The sequence below is a fragment of the Pterocles gutturalis genome, unplaced genomic scaffold (assembly GCF_000699245.1).
Source record: "Pterocles gutturalis isolate BGI_N339 unplaced genomic scaffold, ASM69924v1 scaffold49273, whole genome shotgun sequence".
NCBI classification, from domain to species: domain Eukaryota; kingdom Metazoa; phylum Chordata; class Aves; order Pterocliformes; family Pteroclidae; genus Pterocles; species Pterocles gutturalis.
The window spans coordinates 17,602-43,551 of record NW_010124852.1 but is presented as its reverse complement, the minus strand read 5'-3'; the positions used below and the strand labels follow the sequence as shown (position 1 = coordinate 43,551).

At 37.8% G+C, this 25,950-nt stretch overlaps 1 protein-coding gene across 1 annotated transcript; it reads right to left on the bottom strand.

Annotated features, from left to right (window-relative positions):
- Window positions 1–666: 666 nt before the first annotated feature.
- Window positions 667–24,149, bottom strand: ITGA6 (integrin, alpha 6). Its single transcript, XM_010078356.1, has 25 exons — window positions 24,028–24,149; window positions 23,533–23,612; window positions 21,502–21,757; window positions 19,878–20,009; window positions 17,261–17,471; window positions 16,624–16,817; window positions 16,397–16,485; window positions 15,488–15,615; window positions 13,699–13,794; window positions 13,147–13,208; window positions 11,620–11,777; window positions 10,572–10,727; window positions 9,752–9,867; window positions 8,615–8,804; window positions 8,447–8,530; window positions 8,191–8,270; window positions 7,969–8,046; window positions 7,763–7,865; window positions 6,495–6,668; window positions 5,379–5,477; window positions 4,869–4,979; window positions 4,687–4,785; window positions 4,222–4,347; window positions 2,681–2,810; window positions 667–1,033 (listed from the first exon to the last, which is right to left on the bottom strand). Exons 2-24 carry the CDS (start codon window positions 23,599–23,601, stop codon window positions 2,703–2,705), a joined length of 2,919 nt encoding a protein of 972 aa, XP_010076658.1. The 5' UTR covers window positions 23,602–23,612; window positions 24,028–24,149; the 3' UTR covers window positions 667–1,033; window positions 2,681–2,702.
- Window positions 24,150–25,950: the final 1,801 nt, after the last annotated feature.

The window sequence follows — 25,950 nt, the reverse complement described above, 5'->3', positions numbered from 1 at the left end:
GGTAATTCCTATTCCATAAAGTTACAAGTATCAGGGGGAAAAAAGCCCCCGTACACATCATCAGAATAAATATTTACATTTTTAGAAAGCATTGGCACCTTCAGTGACTTATTAAAATGCAGTGAAAGCACCAGGTCTCATAATCTGAAGTTCAAAAACAGCACATTTGAAAGTTCAGTTAAGTCTTTGGACTACAGTTAGTCAAAGACAATGATTTATAACAAAAATAAATACAAAAATGACTAAAATATATACAAAAAGTACATCCGATATTCAAGCCTCTTAAAAAAAACCTGTGTATATTTGTTGCGAGCAAGAATCACACAATTTAAAAAAAAAATTGAGCAAACATAACCTATTGCACATGTAATTTAAGATGATGCTTTTTGTTAAGCCCTAACTACTGCAGCAGGCAAAGTTTATGACTAAAGTAGATTTGCAGGTCTTCAGACTATATGTGAACAAAGTGTGTTAAGGCCACTGTGTGTTTGGACTGTGCATTGAGGGAAAGATGGAGAACCCATCTTGACCTTAACCATGCATTCCTTGCATACCTAGGAAGAAGGTTAGGACCACAGGAAAAGGTCTGCTGTAGTGGTTTTGCATATTTTGCAGAAAAGACCCCAAATCAACACAGTATCTTCTAAAGTGAGAGATAGATTTGAAGGGGGAAAGAGGCAGTCTGAAAATTAAATAATGCAAATAAAGTCTGTTGAAGCCATTTTAACTGTGCAAACAAAAGCCTCAATACAAGTAGTAATATCCACAATCAAATGGTTAATGTCCATAGTGTTCATAGGTCTAACTCCATCAGTATTCCATTAATGAAAACCTTAACCTTTATCTGAACTTTGTGGATGAAAAGGATTTTTCCCTAAGAATAACTTTCATTTTCATTCCATTTTGTGAACCACTGTTTTGTCTCAAGGTCTTTCCATTTCCCATCTTTGATCTCTCGCTCTTCTTTTCGAATTCTTACAGCATGATATCGGGGGACACTGTCTTCGTACCTAGAACGCTGGAAGAACCCGCACTGGAGCGGAGAAGAAAAAGAACAGTTTAGGTTCCAGTTCCTGCCAAAGTACGACAATCACAGAGGCAGCAAGTTTTTCCTTTGCAAAGATACACAGGTAAGAAACTTGAAAACAAAAAAATACGTAAGCCAAAAATACAGCATGTGTAACTGTAAAAACGTGAGCCAGCAGGTCTACATTAGTTGTTCAGCTGCAGGTGAAGACAAATGGCACACTGACAATCTGGTAATCTAATACCTTAAAACTATTCCCTTCACTAACTTTTTAAATTTATTTTACAGGTCTTTTAAGTCTTATTATAAAGCTATTAATTCATATAATGAGAGAATTTAACACAACTAAGTCAGTAACAGTTCAGGAAAGCTTGCTTCTCCTGAATCAAAGGTAGGTATGTACCTCAGTATCTTCCTCTATGGTGACATGATTTACCTTTACAAACGTACAGAAAGATTTACAGGACTTTGAAGAAAAGTTACACTAGGGCCTTGTTTTTCAAAGCACTGTCTCAACTACAGTCACCCGAACTAACTACACAGATGCAGTTATTAGAACACAAGTCTTGCTTAGTTTGCCATAGGATAAAAAACAGACATAACTTGAATATTCAGTAATGTGCCACAACACAAGTCTGCCTAGATGAAATCCAGTACAGCTTATTTGTGCCCTGCATTTTTTTTTATTCAAAGCCACTGTAAAAACTGATTTTAAATACTGAGAAATGGACTGAAATTCATTTTCAAAACAAATGGAGTTACGGCCATAGTGTTACAAATGACTGGCAGACACTGAACTTTACAAACGTACAGGTCACTGATGTCAAGAGACATTGTGCCTTCCAGCTGTTATTACATACAGCTAGAAAAAAAAAAAAGATTAAAGGGGCAAGGTTTTGTTCGTAGTATTTGGGGTGATGGGGTTTTTTTGTTCCGTTTGGTTGGGATTTTTCTTAAATAATATTAGTACTTACGTGGAACTACATTTTTTTAAAAATTGCTTTGAGGCAGAGCCTAAATCTTTAGCCATCTCTTAGTTTAAGATTTCATTAAACACTGTTTTGACATATTTAAGTATTCCTCTCCACCCCCTCATCCCCAGCATCACTTATTAATATAAGGTACATGCATGTAATATCTTAAGTTGAATAAAGGTTGCTAGAAGCATAAATCATCATGCATTTAGTAGCTTCAGCAGAGGAAAGTACATTCCTAGAAAAGTATACCTTGGAACTGAAGGAAAACAGATGCTTCTGCAGCAATTAAATTCTCATGAAAACCCCTTTCATTATAAGCAACATGTATCTTTTAGCATGCACTAAAGGTTAGTAAAGCAAGTGTATCTATCATCTGTGTAGTCTTAAAGTGTTGACTACCATCTCTCAAGCTTAAAAACTTCCTTAAAACATAAATTTTAAAAAAGACTAAAACCCATTGCTATATATCAACATGTTTTCTAAGCTTTTTAGACCAAGGTAAACACCTGTGTTTGTTCACGTGCACCAAAAGCTGAAAATCTATCGACAGAATGAGCAAGCAAGTACGGTAGTTTGAAATCCAAAAGTTAATAGAACATATGCAGTAAAAGCTTCATAGTTAGCCACCGCAACCAGAGCATGTGCCACAACTAAAAATTAAAAAAATATCAATTACCAATTACAGAAGTAGATCAATACTATGCATCAGAAGTAAGCCTCTCTTTATCAGATGGCTGAGCATGGATCTCAGCCTTGTGATATGTGGCATCATAATGATCTTTCTTATTTCTCTTGAAGAAACCACACTACAAGGAAGCAAGGTATTTAGTCAATTTTTGTGGACTGGAAGAAGTCAAACCTATTAAAAATGTCTTAAAGTAACTCTGTGAACTATCTTCCCATTATCGCTTCACAGGCCAAAAAAAAAAAAAAAAAAACACAACACACAAGATCTCGGCTTTTTCTATATCTGAGAACTTCTTGGACTAACTCAATCTGCAAAATAATAACCTGAGATAAAAAGTATTATTTTAGAGGCATTTTGATAAATTTGTAATCCGTCTGTTGGGGTTTTTTTTAAGAAAAGCTATGAAGTACATCTATAGCAACTAAAGCTGGCTGTGAAGAGCAGGAAGTCTATACAGAAACCTGTTTGTGGACTAGTGCACAGGATAGACAAAAACACAGGGTAGAAAAAAAAATGAGCACTGCTCTGACCTGTACAACACAAGCATTTGTCTTAAACCAATCATGTAACTGTCTTTAAAGTACCATGTTAGTCCTTCACAAGATGGCACTGTCTCCTCATCAACAGCCGCATTTTACGCTGTGTGTGCATGTGTGAAAAATGTGTGTATTTTTCATGTGCAGTAAAACACTAGCAGTTACAACCTAACAGCCCACCCTAAGTATTAATTAAATCAGGAAGATTTGCAGTAGGGTCTGGGCATATATTAGAAAATAAGAAATTCAGAACTATCCTGTGACAAGTAACCTGCAACAAATAGATCCTCAGCAAAGCTTACTGCTGCAGTTTCTCCAGAAAAAAATCAAGTGACACACAGGGTATTCTTCTTCACCTCTTCTTTCTTAATAACCTTCTGCTATCACATAATGGCAAATACTAACACCTAACAATGTTACACTTGAAACCCCAAGTAGCTGTAAAAATGCCAAAGGTAGTTAAAAAAATAAGTACTTGATTTTTTTTCTTTTGGGAATTGTTAGCCTTTTGTTATATACACTTATTTACTCCTTCAGGGTTTCTAAGACAAAAAGCCAATGCTACAGAAATTCACCAACACACCTGGTTCTGTATTATTTTTATACCTTGTGGTTATTTTCCTCTACTCTCAGTGTAATGGCATTTCTAATGTTATGAGAACAAAGCCCTGCTATAACATTTGTAGATAGTTCACATGAAGTTTTACAACTGCAGAAGCCCCAGTTAGCTGTATCCATCTGTATCAAAGTAACTATAGTCTCTGAAGTTTTGCCCAGAGCACAAAATACTTCTTTTGAAGATGTGGAAACAGAAAAATTTCATAACAAGTCTTCCCCTGTAACCATTTTCATTCCAAATGTTGCAAAACTGAGAAACTGATAAAGGTAATGTATGGTTTGGGCAGCTTTTACTTAATCATTTGCTTAATTACTTTGCTGTCTTGTCAGTTGTAGACCAGGAACTGTAAAATAATCAGATAAATAAAAACTCACCTTCCATAGTAAGAATACCAACAACGCAAGCATCAGTATTCCAGCAAAAATAGCCACCGAGATGATCCACCAAGGCACTCCTGTATAAAGTGCTACTGGTTTTGCAGGAAAGACAGTAACACGCACCTAAAGGAGAAAAAATATATGAAGATGGAAAGGGCATTTCAGAAGCATCAATGTTTAATATAAAGCTGCAATTTATACAGTCTTATCTCTTCTCTAACATGATGTCTTCTCTCTCTCATCTACAAAACGTTTTTGAAGAAGTAGTTCCTACTGGTATCAGTTCAATATGGTAGTGAATTTTTCCAAGCCAGTTAAAAGGTAAAAATTATCAATAATTCAAAATTCAGCTAAAAAGCCAAGCATTTAGCTACTGTTGTTTTAAAATACTTTTTTTCCAGTCTTTGAGATAAGCTGGAAACAGCACCATAACATATGGTTAGCATTAAATGTTGAGCCTACCTGAGCAACTTCATTTGTGAGTTTAACATTCTTAGCTGCAGCAGGAACACTGATCGAAGCCCTAACAAGAATGTCCAAGTAGTTCATTTTGGAGTATTCCTTTTCAAAAATAAAATATGGACATTAGACAAAGAACAGGAAAGAACTCTGAACTTCCAAAAATGGCAGGCAAGAGGACTTACTTCTAAGAAAGTACTGTTCCACAGTCTGGAACGCAGCACAATAGATGCTTTGCTGTCTAAACCCTTCAGGGGACACTTTATGTCCACACAGCGTGCATTCACATTGCAGTCCTGCAATTACAAATTTCTGTGTGTAAATAATAACACATCCTTCCAAATTGTTTAAACAACCACCCCCACCCTGCCCCCCCCAATTAAAAATTGGATTATATGCATCATATTTATGTGCAAGAAACAAAATCTGTTTGTACCGACAGCAACAGGAAAATACACTGAAAATGCTATTAGCTGTTTATTTTACTGTTGAGAACTATTGCAGAAATGCTTTCCTATTTCTCTCTCATCAGTAGATAATCTAAATAGTCAAATTTTAAAAGCATAGATACTTTGCTTTGTTTTTATCTTTAAGTCCAAGAGATACCTTCTTTCACGCTGCTGAACTCTGAAAAGCCCTCTTACGAGTGCAGGGGGAGGTATCTGACAAGACTATAGTTGATGCAGTATGCTTACCAAGGTCTTGTATTTTCTTTCTGAGAATAAAGAAAATGACTTGCTGTCTGTAATCTGCTTCTCTGCAACCTCTCGTTTCCTTCTTGAGTTATGGGATTCCTAAAAGAAGGGGGGGGGAAGAGCAAGAATAGTTTTAGTATTTTATCATTAAAGTATTCTCTTGGTTCTCTTAATTCTGACCCCATACGAGCAGAGAAACAAGAGTTCAGTGACTCTTTTCTTGTTCCAAGATCAGCACGAGTGACATCGTTATATATCCCTACTTATCTACATTTATTGCTAATAGTAGAGTCAAGATAATCACTAGAACTTAATACCTGAAGAAAGGTCAACTGACAACTTTCTTTAGTAAGTCAAGGAGGTTTTAGATTTATAAAGCTTTCAATACTATTTTGATTTTTGGTCAATATTAAGTGATGTTACTATGCTAAAAAAATAAGATTGTGCTGAGGTCAGTAGATGCATTTTTTTTTAATTGTATACTTAATTACACTCACTGAAGGTTTTATTAACTAATGTAGTGATCTGACAAGAATGGGTTTATATACATGCAGTTTAATGGTGAAAATTAAAACTCCTCTCAAATGATCTTAAGATTATGTGAAAAAAAATTACAACAATGAAGGCTATGGGTTTAGGAAAAATATCTTCCTAGACAGGCACAACAAAGGGCTATTAAACCTCTTGCTTGAGAAATTATTTTTATCATATTTGTTATAAGTAAGTAAAGTGGACACCCTTTCTCTTTAAAAAAGTACATGAAATTCCCCCAGGTTGGGGGAGATGTTTACTGTTGATTATTGTTTTCTGTGCAAGAACTTGATCAGGTTTCAATTACGATGATGATGAAATATGTTAAAGCAAACAGCAATTTCATCTTGTAAGCACGTATGACAGCAGTGGAATCACCACGACATGCCATCTGTCCTGTAGCATGTTATCCTCAGTAGCTGTTATGAAGTCTCCTAATAAGGTTAACCCTTGATACACTGTTCACATATTGTCCTTGTGAGCTGCCTAAGACAAAAGAAGTCCTTCTGGAGGCAAGCTCTTATGCCCTCCTATCATGTGCTTTCATGTTGTACTATTTCATCAACAGGAAACAGGGTAACATACCGCAACGTGCAAACTATTGATTTCACTCTCGGGTTGACAGGAGACTTCTTCCAAGCCTTTGGAATCTATTTTCATCAAATAAAGCAGCCATTTACCATTACTAATTTCTTTTGGCCATTGGATGTCCAGGGAAGCAGTACCAAATGTTTTCAGTGGTCTGCCCAAGTTCGTTACCTGTTAAAAAAAAACAAACACTCTTTGAACTATGAAATACTTTTTAAGGGGATTTTCTTCTCAATTGAAAGTGGTATCTACTTGGGCAAGTTTTAAGCATGCAGCTAACAGGAAATTTAAAAGCAGATGAAAGACAGTTGAAACAGATTATAAAGACAAAGCATATACTGAAACTAGCATGCTTGGATAGCAAGTAAATAGTTTAAACATGTAAGGATTAAAATTCTGTAACAAACTTTAAGCTCTTCATTTTTATAAATCTGTCTTCACATGAAACAAGAACAACTCCAAGTTAGAGTTAACAAATCATTCAGTTACATAACTGAGGCAAATTGCAAGTTTATGAGGAACTCTGACACAGAAGGATAACTAGTTCGTGCTCTTGTAAGTGGGAGGTTGTTTCCCAACCAATTTTTTGCTTTCGTAGTGTTCTGTTCATGATAGCAAGTTCTAAAACAGATATTCAACTGCTTCTACTTTAATATCATGCATGCAGGTACAGAAGGAAGTAAAGGATTGACAGAGATGGACTTTAATCCTGACAAACTAGACACTGGGGCTTGCATTAGTGATGTAGAAAAAGCAATGCTCTTGCTGATAAACCAAGATTTTACAAAACCAGAATCATCTCTTAGCCTTCTCCTAGCAGAAGACCAAAAGAGTGAAATAGACACCCACACATTCCAAGTCGCTCCCGCAGTCTTCTACTGCCTGCTCAATCCTGCATGCAGTAAGTAGGTGTACTCGCTGTCTGTGTGCACCAACTAACACCCAGGCACATCGCAGTTAGGGTTCTGGGTTTAAGTTTTGTTCTCTACCTGCATGGGGCTTTATGCTGTATAACTGAATGTGTGTAAATTGCTCTGAGAAAAAAGTGTACAGGCCACTTCCTTAAAATATGACTGTAAAACATCAAGGCCTAAAGAAGCTCTAGTCTGCAGTCAGACTGCATGCTCTGATCAGGAAGTCAGGATTTTGGGACAAGAAAAGCCAATTTTAAATCCAGCAACTTTTCCAAGTATTCATATGGATAAAGAGAGAGGCTGTTCATTTGATTAAATGCAGGCTTGTTGGCCTTAATCTAAATTACTCACTCTGAATTCATACTCTATGAGGTTTCCAATATGGTCTTCAGATTTCATAGCACTCTCACCAACGATGTTGCCACCAAAATATACCTGAGAAGGCTTAGCAACTCTGTTCAGGTGGGGTTGGGGAGGGAGAAGAATCAGATTTTACTTAAGTATGCAGCAAAACTGTCATCCCCAGACCCCCCATTTGTTATGCTATCAACACTTACCCAGTGAGTGATAAAAGCAATTCAAGAACCACTTTAGCACTAGCTGTAATTGGAGTTGAATTAACTTGAGTGCTTGTTCTACAATGAAAAGGAAACAATGTATTTTACAAATTTAGCACTTTTCACTTTACTATTAAATTGCTTTTGTGAATTGAACAAATCAATTCAAAATGTTTGCAACTGTATATAAAAACATAGTGTGCGCACACAAAGAAAACTTACGTTTCCAGCTTCAGATTAATGTCCAAGTCTGTTGTATCAACATTAACTTTAGTGGTACTTAAGATCAGGTAAAAGGTTACCTAGACAAGAAAAAACATCCATGAAATAAGTAACCTTTTATAAAATATGTACACCATTGAGTTCTAGATTTCAAAAGACAGATCCAAAGAAAAATCCCAGTTATGACACATAGAACCTTTGGATGACCGCAGTCACAAATCATATTTTATAACTTAAGTAAAAAAGTGCAACTTACATTGGAATTTCTTTTGAAAGGATTTCCAAGTTCACACTCTGCTTGAGAACCATTTTGGTTAGCACCACACGTTAGCTGTTTTTCCTGATTAAACAGAATACATTTAAAAGTAAAAATATGCTGAAAATGTTTAAAGATTTTAATATCTTTTCTCTTAAAAATACTTACAGGATAACCTCTCATCTCCCTGAATGCAGAATAAGTCAGACTGTCCGGAAAAGTTGCAATTAGTTTAGCTTCATATGCATCTTCACCATCTTTTTGGGGATTTTTTGCATCAGATGGATTGTTTGTCACTGTTATTTCCAGAGCAATATCCTTCTGGTCTTTCAGAACAAGCACTGGCATGCCATTTTCACTACAGGAACAAAAGTATACAGACAGGATTGTGTGCATCAGGAAATCAAATGTGTACAGAAGTTTGCTTCTTACTATGTTTTACCCGAACATAATTCCCTCTATTAGGGAAGAATTACTGTAAGACCATAAACACATGAATGGCTGTAGGTTTTTTTTCCCAGACCAGTCATCTCTGAAAGTGGCCAGCAATTACCAGGATAGAACAGACTGATACACCCCTCAAGTAATCAAGAGTTTTAATTGTATTTTTAGATATTATGCTATTTTTATAGTATTTCTGAACCAGCATTTGTATCTGGCTCATGTTTAATAGTGATTAATTTTCTCAATAAATCTACTGACTTTTTTCTTGTAAAATATACATGATGGTTTTGGCTTCTGAGTCAGATTGCAGCACTCACTGCTAAAGGTGACTGACTGTTGACGGCAAGTAAACATACTTTTTTTGTTTGTTTCACACCTCCTTTCTAATTTCACTGCCCCTCCAGGGAGGAGGGATGCAGTGGCATGTTAGCTGTGTGATACAGTGAAATGATTTCTCTGTTCACTGCTTGTCTTAGGCCACTAGACTACAGTATATCATGTTGTTATACTCAAAAATCAAATTTTGTCTCAAAAATAGTTAACAATAGCACACACAATTGTGTGTACTGCAAGGCTGGTTTAGAATCTCATTTCTCTAGGGGTTAGAAACCTTTTTGTCCCAACTTTTAGCTGACACCTGCACAGCTGTGTCCACTTTGTATCCACATTTGTCTCTACCATCTTCTAAAGCTCATCCCCACTCCCCCACCTTCCTCACCCGGACAGATCAGTACTACTACAGAGGGCTGTGTTTGCCAGACTAACGGAACAAAGTTGCTCTATCTCCCAAACCCTCTCCTAAAGTTCTTTTAAGCACTTGTTCATAATTTGAATTTTAGCAATGCATTAACCAAGGCTTACATTGGTAAATAAGTAAACCTGTCTTCATTTCCTTCTCTAGTGCAAAACCGGTACTGAAGTTTCAGATTGCTGTGACATTCATTGTCTTCTCCACATCCTTCTTTTAAGAACTCCACCTAAATAAAACGAAAGCACTTTTACTGCATGCAACATGACCCTAGCTTAAAACAAGGATGTGCACTGCATAAAGCATTTAAAGGAAACTCAGAGACACCTTCCTGGGTAGAGTAAGATTTTAACTTGACTCTTGCTTCTTGCCTATCAAGAGTTTTTCTTTGTGAGGCATAGCCCTGTGACTAAAAGGCAGAGTTAGATAATTCTAAGTGAGAGGTACACTTCTCATGAGGAAAAACATCCTTGAGTCTGATTGTTCAATGAGTGTTGAGGAAATGAGATCTTTTACCCGAGATATTTCCTCTCTTTCACATCACTGCTGCAGAGTTCTAATGCTGTTACAGCATCCTAAACACAGAAGAATTAGACTGTGCGTTATTTTGTGATGTGGGACAAGTGTTCACAGCAGGAAATGATGGATTTACATTTTTAATCAAAAGTAAATTTTCTCCTAACTTATTGGGGAGAGAAAAACCTAGCAGCTATACCAGCTTCACTTTTGTTGCAAAAGAAACACAGGATCTAGTTCATAACATCTTGTAACAATAACAAGTTCATAACAAAATGTAAAATACGAGCCAGTAGTTTCAAGTCCAGTGCCACCCCAATTATTTACTTTGGTCATAATTTAGCTTTCTAGAGTATTTAAAAGTCAGTGATTTATCAACGTGCAGATTTATGGGAAAATGTGATCTGAAAGGCTTACTTTTGTGGTCTTTGTTTCAGATTCATTTGAATTTAGAATTGGTATAAGATCCGGAAGTGCTCGCTCTTTTCTTGTGGACGGTGAGCTAGACTCCAGGCCAGCAATTTTAACACTGACTGATATTGGAATGGGGCGTAGCTTATCTTTAATTTTTTCCTGTTAAAATATTTTAAATGGCATAGTTAGTGTACAGTGCAGAGAGTTAAAAACAGCATGAAGACTAGCTTTTGATACACATTTTAGAACAAGCAGTAAAGCAAAATATTTTCTACTACATTGTGCAGTATTAAAGCTATTCACTATATAGAAACCCAGCATTTTCTAAAAAATGTGCAAGAACAAAAGGAGCCTAGCCCTACTGTCTTTTTTTTTTTTTTTTTTTTTTTCTGGCTTCCCAATCTGATGATTTCTCTCACCATTAAGAATTACAAGGAACAACAGGCAGCAACTTAGGCAAGTGAAATTCACACAACAACAGTAAAGTAACATGCTTCCTTCCTATTGCGTAAGTTCAAGCTCTTTAATTTGCTATGGTCAAAAGCAAGCTTGGAGGCTCATTACTGATGAGCCACAGAGAGAGAATTTGTTCAGCTCCTGGAGCAATGCCACCTTTAAGGGCCAGCGTAGCAGCCAAGTCAGAGGGCACATACCAAGCTTTCTTGTCCTGCCCATTCATCCCCTCCAAAACCTGTGGGTTAAAATTCTTTTCCTAGCCAGCCACACTGTTAAATTCTGTAACAATTACTTCTGCTGGAAATGCCATCTTTGGCATTTATTCCCTCTCTATTGTTCTAAATTAGTTCAGCTCTATTGACCTCCAGAGCATGCTGCAGTGGCTACAACTTCTGTTCATACTTTGTAAGAAAGGCAAAAGGAGGAAACGCCATGTGTACAGGGAATAGTAAGGCACTACTTAGCTATGGTTGTTTTCTAGATTTGAAGATGAGACTTCTAAGTTATATACAAATGTACCATGAGTCTGAAAAAAAAAGCATGCTTTTGTTTTAAATGGATCTAAATGAAATAAAAATAAAATAGACTGCCTTACCTGCAGTACAAGCTTGGTTGTCACACACTCTCTTGAGTTCTGCCCCCTTAGGGTTGTACTTGCAGTAAACTGATCAGACAGGTGGTCTTTAAACCGCACCCTAGATGGCAGGCCCAACTGCCTCCTCTCGTTTTCTGCTTCAAATGTGTAATTGATCTCTATATGAAGAAATAAAGTAGGTCACTATAAAAAAGGACCCTTATTAAAATTAAAATTAATTTATTCAGGTATGATCTTACAATGTTATTCTAGAAGACTGTTTTAGCCAGTGCTCGGCTTCACACACTGTTTTCAGTTATTTACAGAACTTCCTCCACCTGTCAGTTTTGTCCCTCTCTAGTTGAGGGCCAGGTACCCTGTGCATGTATCGAAAGCAAACTTCTAAACCAAATCCCTTCATTCCAAAAGAACCCCATTATTTTAGCAGCATGCAGAGCTGGCTGGAGGAGCTGTAATTGCAGCTGTAGAGCCAGTAGAGGGCTGAGATACAAAACCCTGTAAATACTCTTGACTCGGCTGTCCTTGGTTTTTGTTTTGTCCCAAATGGCACCTAAGCAGCCAGCAGAACTTGGAGGTCAAGGTACACTATATTAATTTTATCACTGAAAGCAAAAGTGTGACTAGAGCTTTCCAGTGGTATGCTGAGGCATGTTTTGATAGATCTGAACTCTCTTCATCTTTTATCATCCCTCTCTCCACCGAGCTAATTCAATGTTGCAAGGATGGCAACAGCACTGAGCATGCCAGGCCTTGGGAGCATGCAGACGGCACACATGAGCTGCCTCCGAGAGCTGCAAGTGCTTGACCTGTTGAAGGACCAGGACCTTATTCAAGCACATCCTATGGATTTTACAAGTAACTGTAAAATGTAATGCTCAAGACAACACAGGAGGACATGGATGCTTGGGCTTAAAATTCTTCTTATTCCCTCTCAAAATCACAAAACTTTTCTGAGGTGTAGTAACTGCAGCATTGTAACAAGAGAAAAAAAAGGAGACCTGAGAAACTAACACTTTTACATTTTTTACTATATTTGTGTCACAGTCTTCCAGGCTCCTGTTAATACAAAGATTTTTTTATTTCAGTTACTGATTTCCACAAAACTATTTTCATTAATACAGAACAGTGTTTTATAGGGTAAGTCTCCAATAAGAAATAATACTTACTAATGATACATAAAATGGGCTTTTAAAACTATTTTCTAAAGCAACAGTAACCTAGAGGAGCAAAATGGTTTTGGTATGGCAGCCATTTGCTCCCTGGCAGCTTTATTACCTAGAAAGCTTCAGTTCAGTCTGTCACCCACAGAACTTCCTAACACACCAGCGTGACTCTAAATACGTGTTACTCTACTTACGGATAGTGCAATAGCTGATTAAACTTAGTATTGAGTCACATTTTAAATTTGACAGTCACAGTCTGAGTCACTATAATTTGAGTACTACACTTCTATGATATGCTCTAAAGGAAAAACAAAAAACAAACCGTGTGACAAGCAGATCAAAAATATTTATCTTTAAAACTTACTTATTCTTGGATTTAAATCACTGGGGTTTGCAGTGTATTGAAAACACGCTTTCACATCCATCCTGTAAAAAGTGCAAAGAAATTTAATATTAATGGTCCAACGGACTGAAAAGTTTTAATAGTCCACTGACTGATACTATCAGTCTTGTGACTCTGACTTTCATGCTGGAACAGTAATTTACCGCTTACTAAACTAAAAGCAAGGAAAAAAATGGTTAATAAGCAATTAGAAAAAATATTTTCTGGCATTTGCTGTTACATCTCTACTCATGAAAAAGCTGTTGAAGTTACTTCTAAGTTAAAAGTCCTAAGTGGCAAAGTCACATTTGTTGTCAAAAATGGACAATCCAAACAGAACATATTCCACACCACGTCTTCAGCACAGTAGTTACAACAAGTTCAGGAAGCCAAAATGATCACATGTAGATACATCTGCTTAACCTGCATGACTGTCCTATCCCTTCACTTCAGCATCATCACTGGCTGAACGAATTCTAACAACAGAAAACTCAGTACACCAAGGCTTCTGATGTAATCATTTTTTTTAATTACCATATTTCACTAGGGTCCTCAGGATTCTTTTTCTTTAGATCAATTCTGTCAGGATGTACTGTAATGCTTCTTTTAATGCTTATCACAGGCCGAGATCTTCATTTGGGGGAAAAAATGCGGAAATAAAAGAGATAAAAAAGAAGGAAAAGTTTCCATTAAGGTTAATGAAATAATTCATGTGGATCCCAGATGCCCTCCATGCCTGCAATGATTTGCAACAAGCCCAAGAAACACAGAGTTTGGCTTTGATAATGGTCAGAAACAAAAGAAAACTACGTAAAGCTAAGCAAAGCAAGTCACAAAGAATTACGACAACTGTATTAAATGCCTGACAGGGAAGCAGGATACATTCATGTCATGTTGTGGTTGTCATTTTATACACATACAAAAACTAGAAAATTCCAAGTAATGGTTCCCACCCCAATGGTAATTCAGCCCTTGTGAACAACTGTAGGCACTAAAGTTCATTCGGATTAATGTTCACAACAGTTTCAATGTGGATCCTGGGTGGCTGTGGGAAACTATGTTTTCATTTCCTGACTCCTCCGCATGTAGGCTGTAACCATAATTCAGCCTGACAACTTTCTTCCTTTTTGTAAGGGACAAGAAAAGACAGTTCACGTGAACAAATGAATGAGCTGCTCCCACTCTTGACAAAGCATCTAAAGGTCATTCAAAATGGCCAGTAAGCCACCTCCTCCTTTTCTAGGAAATTTCTTTTAACTGGGCCACCCCTTTCACTGTTCTTCATCATAAAGGTTTTTGTTCCCACCTTTGTAAAAGTTTTTGTACTGCCCTTATCAGCAAATTATTAAAGCTCTTTTTGAGTAAGCAGAACACCTAATAATCTAACCAACTTCCATTCCACCTACTCTGTTCTCTTCCACAGGCAGTATGAGTGGCTTTTGCTGGGTGCTATTTCAGTGTATTTAAGAACATTCCGATTATATACATAGATACTATACACCTTGGAGATGGGATCGTCAAAAAATTGTAGGAAAGGTCGTTCTGCCTGAAAGGTAGAGTTTTCATGCCCAAAACTGAGATAACCAGTTTTGGAGTTTCTGCTCCTCCTCCTCTGGCACCTGACAGCAACCAGTATCGACTTGAACTTGATGCAGGATTCACAGCTCAGATGAGACAGTCCTCTTCCTGCTCATTACTAGTGATTCAACTTAACAGTACATTAAACCAGAAAAAAAGCAGAGGTCCGTAAAAAACCATGACCTCATCCCTAATTAAGACACGATACAGAAATCCAAAAGGATCCTATCTGCAGCGCTTCCTCATGGCTGTTTCATGGACCCCACAGCAACCTCAGCAAGGCCGCATGCCTCGCTGCTTTTGGATCCTCAGCTACAAAAGAGGGGTTTGGTTTGGTTTTGTTCTATCATGAATGAAACACAATGAGATTTATATAACAGCAGCAAACAAAAGCTCTAGCAAACTTATCGGTTAACTTCTCCTTTCATAAGGCAACAGAATTACTTATCACCCTTAATTCCATCCAAGGACAGAGGCATCCCACTAAGTTACGACAGGGCAAAGCTAGGGTACAGGTACGCTACACACTTCAGCACTCTGCAGTAACTGTCCATATTCACCCTCTCACCCTGTATTGATTGTAAAGCAGCTTCTCAATGAGAAGAGGGGGATAAAGTAACAAACCAAAATATGGATTCTTTTTTTAACCATAATTTACAACTTCTGGAAGGAAAAATACACTCCAGGCCAAACTGCTTTAAAACCAAAACCATGGTGTAATTAGGTACAGTTCTGTATATAATACCTGAACACAGATACTGAATCTGAAAGGGAACCAACAGCAATATCAGGGTATGAATTTTTATCCAGGTCCATGTTTCCAGCAATAGAGTAACCAAAGAAATTGGTGTCTGTTGTTTCACCATCAAGAATCTAAAGAACAAACAGATTGAGGGAAATCAGATATGTAAAAGCTGTAAAAGTTAAAGAAGTAACAAATGAAATTCATTGTCTCATGGGCAGGGGAAGAAAAAAAAGAAAAAAAAAAAAGAAAGGAAAAAAAAGAGAAGAGAGCCAAGGAAATAGGACCTCTGTGTTCAGGTAAACGACACTGAAGTGCCAAGATATTTGCTTTTCTTCCAAGAATTTACTTTGCAATAGCAGTGAGTACCAAACATGACTGTTTAGCACAGAAATGTTGCCTAGCATATCTTTATTTATAGTATTTATGGGGCATAGGCACTTAAAGCTGAAAAAGTACTCGAGAAAGTATTTTAACAGTATAGAGGAAGTGTAATCAAGTTCCATTCTCACCTTGCAGACTGAACACAGTAGTCCTCAAGAAAAAAAAGAAAAACACATAAACATTTTTCTATTAAAAATATAAAGTAATAGTAGTAAAAAGAAAATTAAGAAACTAATTATTTTCAAAATCCCCAAATTTCTTCAAAAAAACAAAACTTATATATCCACATGCCTTTTTCCTTCTCTGCTTATTACTGGTGCCAAAGGACTGCCCCAGAAAGAAAAATGAGTATTAAAATCAAGAATTTCTAATCTTTCTAGTCAGCAGTGCAGTCTTTGAAGAGTCCTGTGACTTTTCTGCATACCCACCACCCTACTAATAGTAATGGAAAGAAAGAAGATGGATAGCCCTGTCATTCCTTTAATTTTGTGCAGGACTAATTATATATAGTAAAGGTTATTTCATTACCTGTGCTGGTTTTGTATTTATTCCATTCTTGGATCCATGATAAATGTATACTTTGCCAAAACCATCATAGGGAGCCCCTACTGCAATATCTGTTGAAAATAAGTTGTAACATCTAAAATCATTTGTACTCTTTTTGCAGCTTGCAACCATGATAAGGTTAAGATGTTCCAAGTCTGGCATTAGCAAAAAAGTCACATGCATTTTTATTGTAATCATTTTTCACTCACCTGGATATCCATCCCGATTAATGTCCCCAACATTTTCAACTGCAAGGCCAAACATGGAGTCAGTGGTTCCATTTAAGCGAATAGGTTTTACTCCTTCCCATTTGCCTTGACGGTTAATGTAGATGTACACAGCACCACCAATATCTCCACTTCTGTCGAAATATTGTGGGGCTCCAACAACAATGTCTTGCCATCTTAGAATTAAAGAAAAAAAAATGCAGTGTTTTTACAGAACTGCGAAAAATAACTGATCAGACTGTGGTCTCAAGGTCAGCTAGACAAAAAGCTGCAGAACAAGGACTAAAAAGTACATTAAACTGGTTGAGCAACAACAGCTCCGCTGATACTACAAACTGATTATATTTCCTTTGTGACATACAGGGATCTTTTAAGGCCTTCTCTGGGTATGAGATTTGTTTCCTTGTTTACACTAATTGTTTAAATTTAAATAAACTCTTTTCTATAATTAGAAATGTAGACTGCGTCCTGACTGGTTCTCTGAGATGGTCACCATTTCCTCCAGCAAAACACGTAAAATGGGATTTGGCATTCCTTGTATTTCTAACAAACCAAAGTGGAAATAAACCAGATTGCTATCCCTCATTATACAGGCAGCAGGAGTTAACCAAGGCCGTACCCGTCACTGTTGAGATCCACGACAGCAACATCATAGCCAAAAGAGGAGGCCAGCCCTTCTCCTTCAAACATGTGCTCGAGTGAAAGCGCTCTCTGATTTTTCTCTTTTTTCAATAAAACAACTGCTCCACTGTGGTTGGCTCTTGGGGCACCAGACACAAAAGTCATCTCATCCTGGGAGACGATTCCTTTACCAGAGTCCAGAGAGAAACCTTTAACAGAGAAAAAAATAAAATACAAACAAACAAACTAAAGACCTGCATTGTTAATAGGAAAAATAAATTCCCCTACTATATTAAAGTGGTATATTGAACAGAAGTTTTGTCTAAAACAGAATATGATATACTGGGATTTCTCAATTTCTATTTGGACTGGTGGATGCATGTTTACAAGTCAACACTCCTCCATACATTACATTCAAGTATTTCCCACACAAAACTTATTATTTCATTGCTCACTCAGATCTACTTTTCACAGGCACCACATACAAGATCATTTTTAAACATACCAGCTTAGAAATGACTAAACCTTACCACTTGAATATAGCTCGAGTATTTCACCTCTAACAAAATTATAAAACTTCCTAAGTACAAGTCAGTGTCATTCTACTGCAAACATGCACAATGTACTGCACAAGCACGGCATTTTACACAAATGATGTACGCAGTATTTGAGAATCACCTTATACAGTAATGGTGAAATTGGCAATTTTGATTTAATGCAGCCCTAAAGGACATGTTCACATGAATTTAGTCTTATGTATTCTTTATACAAGTCAATACATTTTAAAAAACACTAACAACTGTTAGAAGAACGTACTGCACATACCAACATATCCAATGAAGGCCAAAGTAGGAAATCATGCACACTGCAAGAAGAAAGATTGTAGCCAGCAGATAGAAATTTCCTTTCTGAAACACTTTCACCACTACTATGAAAATTCTCAATTACAGCAATTCACAATGAGACAGTTTCAGAAAAATTCAGGGGGTCCCATCTGGGGGAGGGATGAGAGGGTTTGGAGAAATGCATGACAAATCAGTGTTTCTCTGAAGCCATGGTATTTTGCAAGCTCCTCTTCATATGAATCCCTGTTTTTACATGCTTTTACTTGCAATGTATTTGAGATGAGGGGGGATGGAGAGGAGAGGGTCATGTCAAAGGTCTGGAGATTATGTTTGACCAGATGCTGCCACCTCAAGTGGTCACAGACCTAAGTAGCTATTCATCATTACATCCATGGATTTGTCCACCTGTATGCCGGGAGGCAATGTTTTGTATACAAACTGATCTGGATGAGTATCAGATACAGCTGTCAAAAATAGAAGACCTGTAAACACAAGCGAAAGATTGAAGAGAAAAAAAAGTAGTAGTTAAGCAAGGCAGCTATAGCCATGTTTATTTACTGTCTAAGCAGAGGGAACTGCAGGCTTGCCTGAAAGCAGGTTTCATTGTGACAAATCAAAGCCAGCATTTATGTTTTGGAGATAAACACATTTGTTCTGAACCAGCAAAATGTCAGTATTATTCTGTTCAAAGCAAAAGTCACCTCCACAGCACTCCTCGCCTTATGAATTCTTATTTCACCTGAAGAGGCTATCAGCTTGTCTTTCTGACATAAGCTCTTAGGATTTTTTAATTTTTTTTTACACCCAGTAATTAGTAAATTACTACTGCTACTTAATGGAAGTTTGTTCTATTTCTTCTAAACAGATATGTAGCTCTAAGTTGGCTCTTTTCTTGACTTGCTTTTACTTTTTGTATCAGCAATGTCCTTCCCATCTGTTCAGCTTCCCACCACTCATATAGAAATTATAGTTTCAAGTTACCAAAACTGTATTTGTCACATAACCCAAAAGCAGTGGATCAACACACCACAGAAATCTGCACTAGAACGGAACGGTTCTTTACGCTTGAGGCCTTTCCAAAAAATGCAGCGTAGCCTTTTCTCTGCTCAAATCTAAAACATAGCCTCTTACTAGCTACTGTGAAGAAAGTTAACTCTGTCCCAGCTGAAACCAGGTCACAAGCTACAGTAACATCCACTGGCCTAAGGACATATTTCTGCTTTCATGCGTGCACAAAGTGCAAAAGACTCACCTCCTGCAGCACACGCACACACACTTAAAATATAAACACTACTCCTGTTATGGTACTTTAAGGGCCTGTAAAAAGGCCACCGGAGTTTCAAAAACTTGAAGAATAAAAAAATTGTACTCACCCACCAGGAGAGAGAAACTGCAGAAATTCAAATTTTGATAAACCACCTGATCCCACATGGCAGAGACCCTGTGGCTGAGGACTACAGATCCATACACCGTACTTAACCATTAGAGCGATTATAACCACTCCCTGAGAATCCACAGGTCCTCCCCATCACCACAGCTCTTACATCTCTCATTACATTAACAGCTCTTCCAGGTACCTCAGCAGAGTATCATCGTACACTTAAAACTGGCCCATACACGTGGCAGGAGATGTGAATTATCCAAAACAGTTAACATGTTACAGGGTCCACAAATGAAGGATTTTCAGCTCCCATTTCATATCATGGCACCAGGCCGAGATCACAAATGTTTAAAATCCTAAAGAGATTTACCGTATGTACTTAATCCTACCTAAGTAACTGTTAGCTGGAACGGGAACTAGATTCTTATCTTGGCGGCTCTCATCACCAACTTCGTAAGGCCCATCATCAAAGATACCCAGATCATAAAATGTCTGATTCTTTTGCTCTGCTCGAACCACCCCTGAAGAAATGAAATGATAAAATAAAAGCAAATGAATGGTAAGGGAGAAAAATAAGAGATAAATGGTTCCCAACTGACATTAATTATGATGAATGAGATAGTGACTGCTGTTTAAATGGGACAAACACAGAATAGTGCATTGGGTGGAAGTGTTTTCAAAAAGCAATGAATTTCTAAGTTCTGTGTGCCAGAATCTCACAGTGCCCTACAGAGAGGCCACACCATGATTTGAAAAACATGAGACACTAAGAAAATTCTCAACAAAAACATGGGACCAACCTGGCCAGGAACCACCCTCATCCCGCAGTTCTCAACCTCATAAGGCCTCTCTTAAAAGGGAGGTCAGTACGCAGGAATACAAAAAAAAATAATTACTGTTCAGCTATGACAAATACCGGTGATGTATTTAGAAAACATTAGTTAAGGGGAAAAGAGCTGCTGTTCAATTAAATGTGTGCTTCCCTTTTATCAATAGGCATATTTAACATTTTGGCAAGCATAACATGTTTTTCCATGATACAAAGAGTACTTGTATGACTGATATACTGTCATAGCACTTCTCTGCAGTTAAACAGTGTCTGAACTCAATATGCTGTTTCAGCTTGGTCAGATTTTGTTGACAGATACATGGAAGATTGAGTTTTCACTAAAGTACACCTTGTGCCAGAGCTTAACTGAAAGATTTTGCACGGTTCATATAACAGGCACAGGTGTATGAGGGGAAAAAATGTAATGGTTCCAGGATCAGATGTTCTAAAGAGGGAAGTATTCACAGCTGTTGGTGTAATGAAGTGTGACGGGGAAAAAACACTTTAAGAAAAAGAGAGCAAGCTGGCCATTTAGATGCTTCTCAATATAAACTAACGGAAGATCTATGGTTTTTTCCCTTAAATTTTGGAGTATCTCCTAGATGATACAGAGTATTTGGCTCTTAGTCAGCCAGATCATCCACGGAATTTTACATGGATATCCATGGATTTAGATACTAATATATGTAGTATTGCTCTGTTCCATTATCTTCCTGCAATCCTCCAGTATTTAATTTGGGAAGTACTTTCCACAGACTTCACGAAGAATAAAGTGGAGAATACTGCAGGATAAACAAAGGTCTCAGTGCAGCTATCTAACATTTTCTCAAATGCAGGAAAAAAGGTTGGTCAAATAACTTTAAAACAACTTAGTGATTTGTTCCTATGGAAGTCTCAAAGCAAGCACTCAATCCCACCATGACATTAAGACTAATAATGGAAAAATTTGCGGTACGTATGTGCAAAGTTCCACTATCCATAAGTACTCCCCCAAAGATATTTAAAGGAATTGCAGTAAATATTTTTGATACAGTAGCATAGCATCTTGTGAAAATCATCCGATCCCTATTATTCCCTCCCCTCTCCTCCCCCTCCCGCCAAAAAAATTTAAATTTAGGACGCAACCCTTATGAGCAATCTCAGATGAAACGGGAAGGGTAGGCAGGAAGGAAGCCAGGTCGTACCTTTCCAATTGTAAGTGCCTGGGGCACCAAACACAATATAATGATAGTCTCTAGTAAAAGTAGCAGCAACACCTTGCTGACAGGAACCAAACTTCTCATGGCCTCTTAAACGACCATCACAAAAACTCCACACTCCATTATCCATATCATCCTTAATAGTGAGATCCTGGCTCAGCACATAGCACCTTCCAATGATATCCCGGGTTTCCTGCACTGTGTTTACATACTGCCTTTTCTCATAGCGATGTGCACATGTCTGCAAGACAGAAGAAATAATAAGTGATGCTTTCTGTATGTCTGTATTCAAGTCATCAAAGAAGGCTGGTCTTTAGCAATACATCATGCTAGCAATGTGGTAAGTAAGTCACCTTCTAGACACAACTGTGTTGCAATGCAGAGAGAATCCACTGTTCCCTGTGGGCAAGGCATGGAAAAACTTGGGCATCTATAGATGCAAGTCAGAGCAACCAGCTTCATGGTCAAAGAAGGCCACATGGTTAAATCCCTCTTCCCTGTGAGATTTACGGTTTTTAGCCCTAAAGCCTTTCCTGGTACCTAATCCCTCTCCTTCAAGATATGAGGAGAGAGCCACCCTATCTCTCATGTCCTACAGCTGTCAAAGTTAAATGACTTACATGCTTGTGCAGGACATGAGAAGCTGGTTCAACTATCATCTACCTGAGACTATTCAGAACTCTCCCCTTCCAGAAAAGTGCCAGAAGTCAGAGGCTGAAAGTTTTGCCAGTGAAGGGGAGGGAAGTTGTTCCTACTTCCTACAATGGATGTTCCACTTACAGGATAACTGTCACTGGGAGAGAACAGCAGGACTGAGCACAACCTGTTCCTTAACCTTTTAGACTGTTCACTTGGGAACAAGATTCCAATCAAATATTTAACACAAAGGATGAATAGCCACTGAGTTCAGTGGTGTAACCACCAAGCCATTGTAAAAAGAGGTGGAACAATCAAACCCCTTTGCCAGCAGTATTTTTTGCAAAACTACATGTAGTAGGTGTATGAAGAGCACCAGCAAGCCAGGTTTCTCAGCTGACACACCTTTTCAATGGTTCTTATCAAGGCTTCAATATTAAGCAAACAGTTAGAGCTGCTGCACCACACAGAGCACTGCAGTACTGCCCTGCTGTACAGTGACCTTCAGGCTGCTCGCACATCATCTAGTAAGTGCACTTTGACTTATCACTTACAAAGAGAAGTTCCTTCTCAGAACAGACAAGACAGCATGATGTTGATGATTAATTATTCAGTGAGCAGAGCTCTTTCCATCTATTCTTCCTCCCTTTGGGTTCTGAGGCAGACTGAACCAAGTTATTACTGTCGCTATATCCTTAAGTAACTCCAGATTCACACCCTGAAGTCGCCTGCCTCCAGTTTTGGAAGCAGTGACATTAACCTGTAAGAATACAATTAGACAGGGAAGCTTCACTGCACACCCATTTTATGATGTAGCTGGTATCCTGCAGCACCACGACCAGTTTATTTAACTAAGAAAGAGCTAAAAAAGTAACATTCTGTGGTAACTCCTGAAAGCTTTTTCTCTCTGTATTGTATAAAGTAAAAATAGCTAGTAGGCTTACTGCAGTGCAATGGCCACATTAATTCATAGGAGCAACTCAGCCAAAGTCCCTGAAAGTTAAAGTGACACTGATCATCTTGGAAAACAGGCTGGCAATAGCCTGCTATCTTTACAACTTTATCACACAATTTTTCCCTATTTAAAAGAAACAATCTGTATACTACACAAAAAGTGGACACCCTGAAAATGAACTGTCCATTCTAGACTGTTACAAAAGTTACAAAGAAAAGCTACCTCAGAGTTAGAAAAACAATTCAAAGCTTTTACAATCTTAAGTGCCTTACTTTGCTAGGGAGACATTTAAGTCCTTACTTATAAGAAATGACAGAAGTAAACACAGGAGAGTTACCTTCCAGAAAGCTGCATAGAAACACAGATCATTCAGAACATCTACTGTAGATCCAAAGTGTTTTTATAGGTTAGTCCTTTAGACTTACCACCACATTTCCTCCTGGCCCCTGACTTTGGACAGTTACACCCATCCATTGGTCTTCTTTACTCTCCATCTTTGGGTCAGCTGCAGAGTATCATAATACAGTTTCAAATATTAACAGTTAACTACTTTTTCTTGTTCTTTCTTTGTATTTTAAAAAGTCCCTGTCAGGACAGGCAGTTCATACAGTATATGAGACCGTCTGCAGGTGGCAGTGTCTGCACATTTTATCACCAAAAACATCCATTTTATTAAATGCTTCTACCATGTTACTTCATGTCACATCAATTTACGAAAGAATAAGAACATTCAAATCTACCAAGATTTAAGCATTCTCATACTATCTTGCAATTAAGCTACAACTTATTCTGATGCAAAAAAAGTTATGTATAAATCCATGGAAGCAACTGTTTGATATGCTGACTCTGGAAAGGACCACGTCAAATAAGAAAAATCAGACAAATGTGTCAATCCAAAACAAAAGCACTGAAGAACTTACTCTCCTCATCAAATATGACACGCGTGCAGTGGGTATTTGGAGAGGTGATGTCACAGCTGTACAACCCTCCTGTCCTGTTGGCTTGTTGGGATGGAAAGGCCTTTTCCCGAGGAGCTCCAACCAGCAATCTGTAGAGAAACAATTTCAAGGGATCTGTAGGGTGAAGATTAGAAAAAAGGCAAGCAACAGAATTTGGAAGTGTTTTTGCCGTGTTGCTAGAGGTTTCACATGCAAACATGGAAGATGGATGAACACCTACAGCACAGTACTGATCCTTAAAAAAAAAAAAAATTAAGGGGTTGGGAGCAGGGGCTGTAAAGCAGCTATTATTGGACCTGCAAACTAGTAAATGCATTGTTATTACTGTCATTATTGCTGCAATGTTCACTGACAGTGGTTGATAAAAATTTTTAAAAAGTAGGTGTCTGACAGTTTTGCAAAAAACATCCTTCCATCAGGGAGTCAAGTGGGGTATTTTTTGCCTTACTAGAAATTGTTGGTAAGGGCAGGAAAAGTATTGTTACTAAAATGACCACGAACCCCCAGAACAGTGAATACAAGTGCTTTCAGGCTGTCTTCCATTTTTACACCAGTCCTGTGCTGAATTTACAGGCACCTTAACATCTCTGACCTATGAAGCAAAGCAAGAACTCTCCTGACCCAAGTAAGAGTTCACTGACCTATTCCCAGGCTCTCCTTCGGCCAGATACTCCATTTTGAAGCTGAAAATGTTCTTCTCCAACAAATCTCTCATCAAGAACAGGCCATTCCCACAAAGGACTTATTTCTCCTACAGAAAGGCCACCCTAATGAGCCCTCCTTAGACAGTGTTCTGGTAACCAAAGGGGAAGGTTCTTACTTTAAAAACAGAATAAAGCAATTTTTTTCTTCCTGTATCAACTGTCCCCCATGAGTATTGTCACAAAATCACCAGTAGATATATTTACTTGCAAAACAAGCGGTTCCAGCCAAAAAAATTCTTACATTGTCTGTGTTTCTTTGCAGTGTCACACAAAGCACAGCTGCCTCTCAAGCAGCTAACTGAAACTACTAACAACCAGTATGCAGTAATTTGTAGAAGAAACATCACGCTTGGCTGAAAAAATGAGAACATGAGAACAGCATGTGGATAGGTGCAACGCAGCAGGTACGATGGATAGATGGATGGATGGATGCTGAAACAGACTCCATATGTTTCCTGACCCTGATAGAAAACATTTGAGAAAAGAGATCCCTGACATTACAGTGTCAAGGACGGCAAAGTTGGGACTATAGTTGGATCCATAAGGCTCAAAGAGGAACTCAGACCCTCTTTAAGATTTCAGCTAGAAGAGTTTTGCTAGAGAGAAAAGCTTTTCTTCAGGCTTTATAGCAGCAGTGGGACAAAGCACACTGCTGTCCCTCAGAATGCTTTTCTTACTAAAATCAAGACTCAGTTTTATTCATATCTAACAGTTAAGACTGGATCAGTTAAGATCAATACATAATTTTTGTTATTAAGAAAACCTTTACTCAATATCACTAAGTAAGGAGACACAAAATGAAAGTGATTCATTATGAGAAAATGCACTTTTTTAAAAACAGAAAATTACATCTGTGTTGTGAAACAGCCAAGTTTTCACCACTCTTACAGAAATAAATTCTCCCACAATCCATAATTTGCCCTCATGCAGGTAAACCCCTGAATGGCGAAGACTTCAGGTAAAATATTTGCTTTTGACTGATACACACATAAAATCAGGACACACAGTGTGGGTGGGTTTTGGTTTAAAGTGTTTCCTTCTTTTCCCCCTACATATGTCTGGCATCTTTTTCAAAGATTTTTTTTCAGAAACATAGCAGTCATCACAAGAGTTTGTAATCTAAACAACCACGCTTTTAAAAAGGCCATTAATAACTTCATTTTCTAATTTTGGCAAGAGT

Bases quoted from the DNA above. Each gene is read 5' to 3' on its own strand.
- ITGA6 (XM_010078356.1), bottom strand. From the start codon at position 23,601: ATGGAGAGTAAAGAAGACCAATGGATGGGTGTAACTGTCCAAAGTCAG. The intron at 20,010-21,501 runs GTACGACCTGGC...TCATTTCTTCAG, and splicing joins AGGCACTTACAATTGGAAAG to GGGTGGTTCGAGCAGAGCAA. The intron at 17,472-19,877 runs GTAGGATTAAGT...TCTCTGTTAAAG, and splicing joins TCCAGCTAACAGTTACTTAG to GTTTCTCTCTGGACTCTGGT.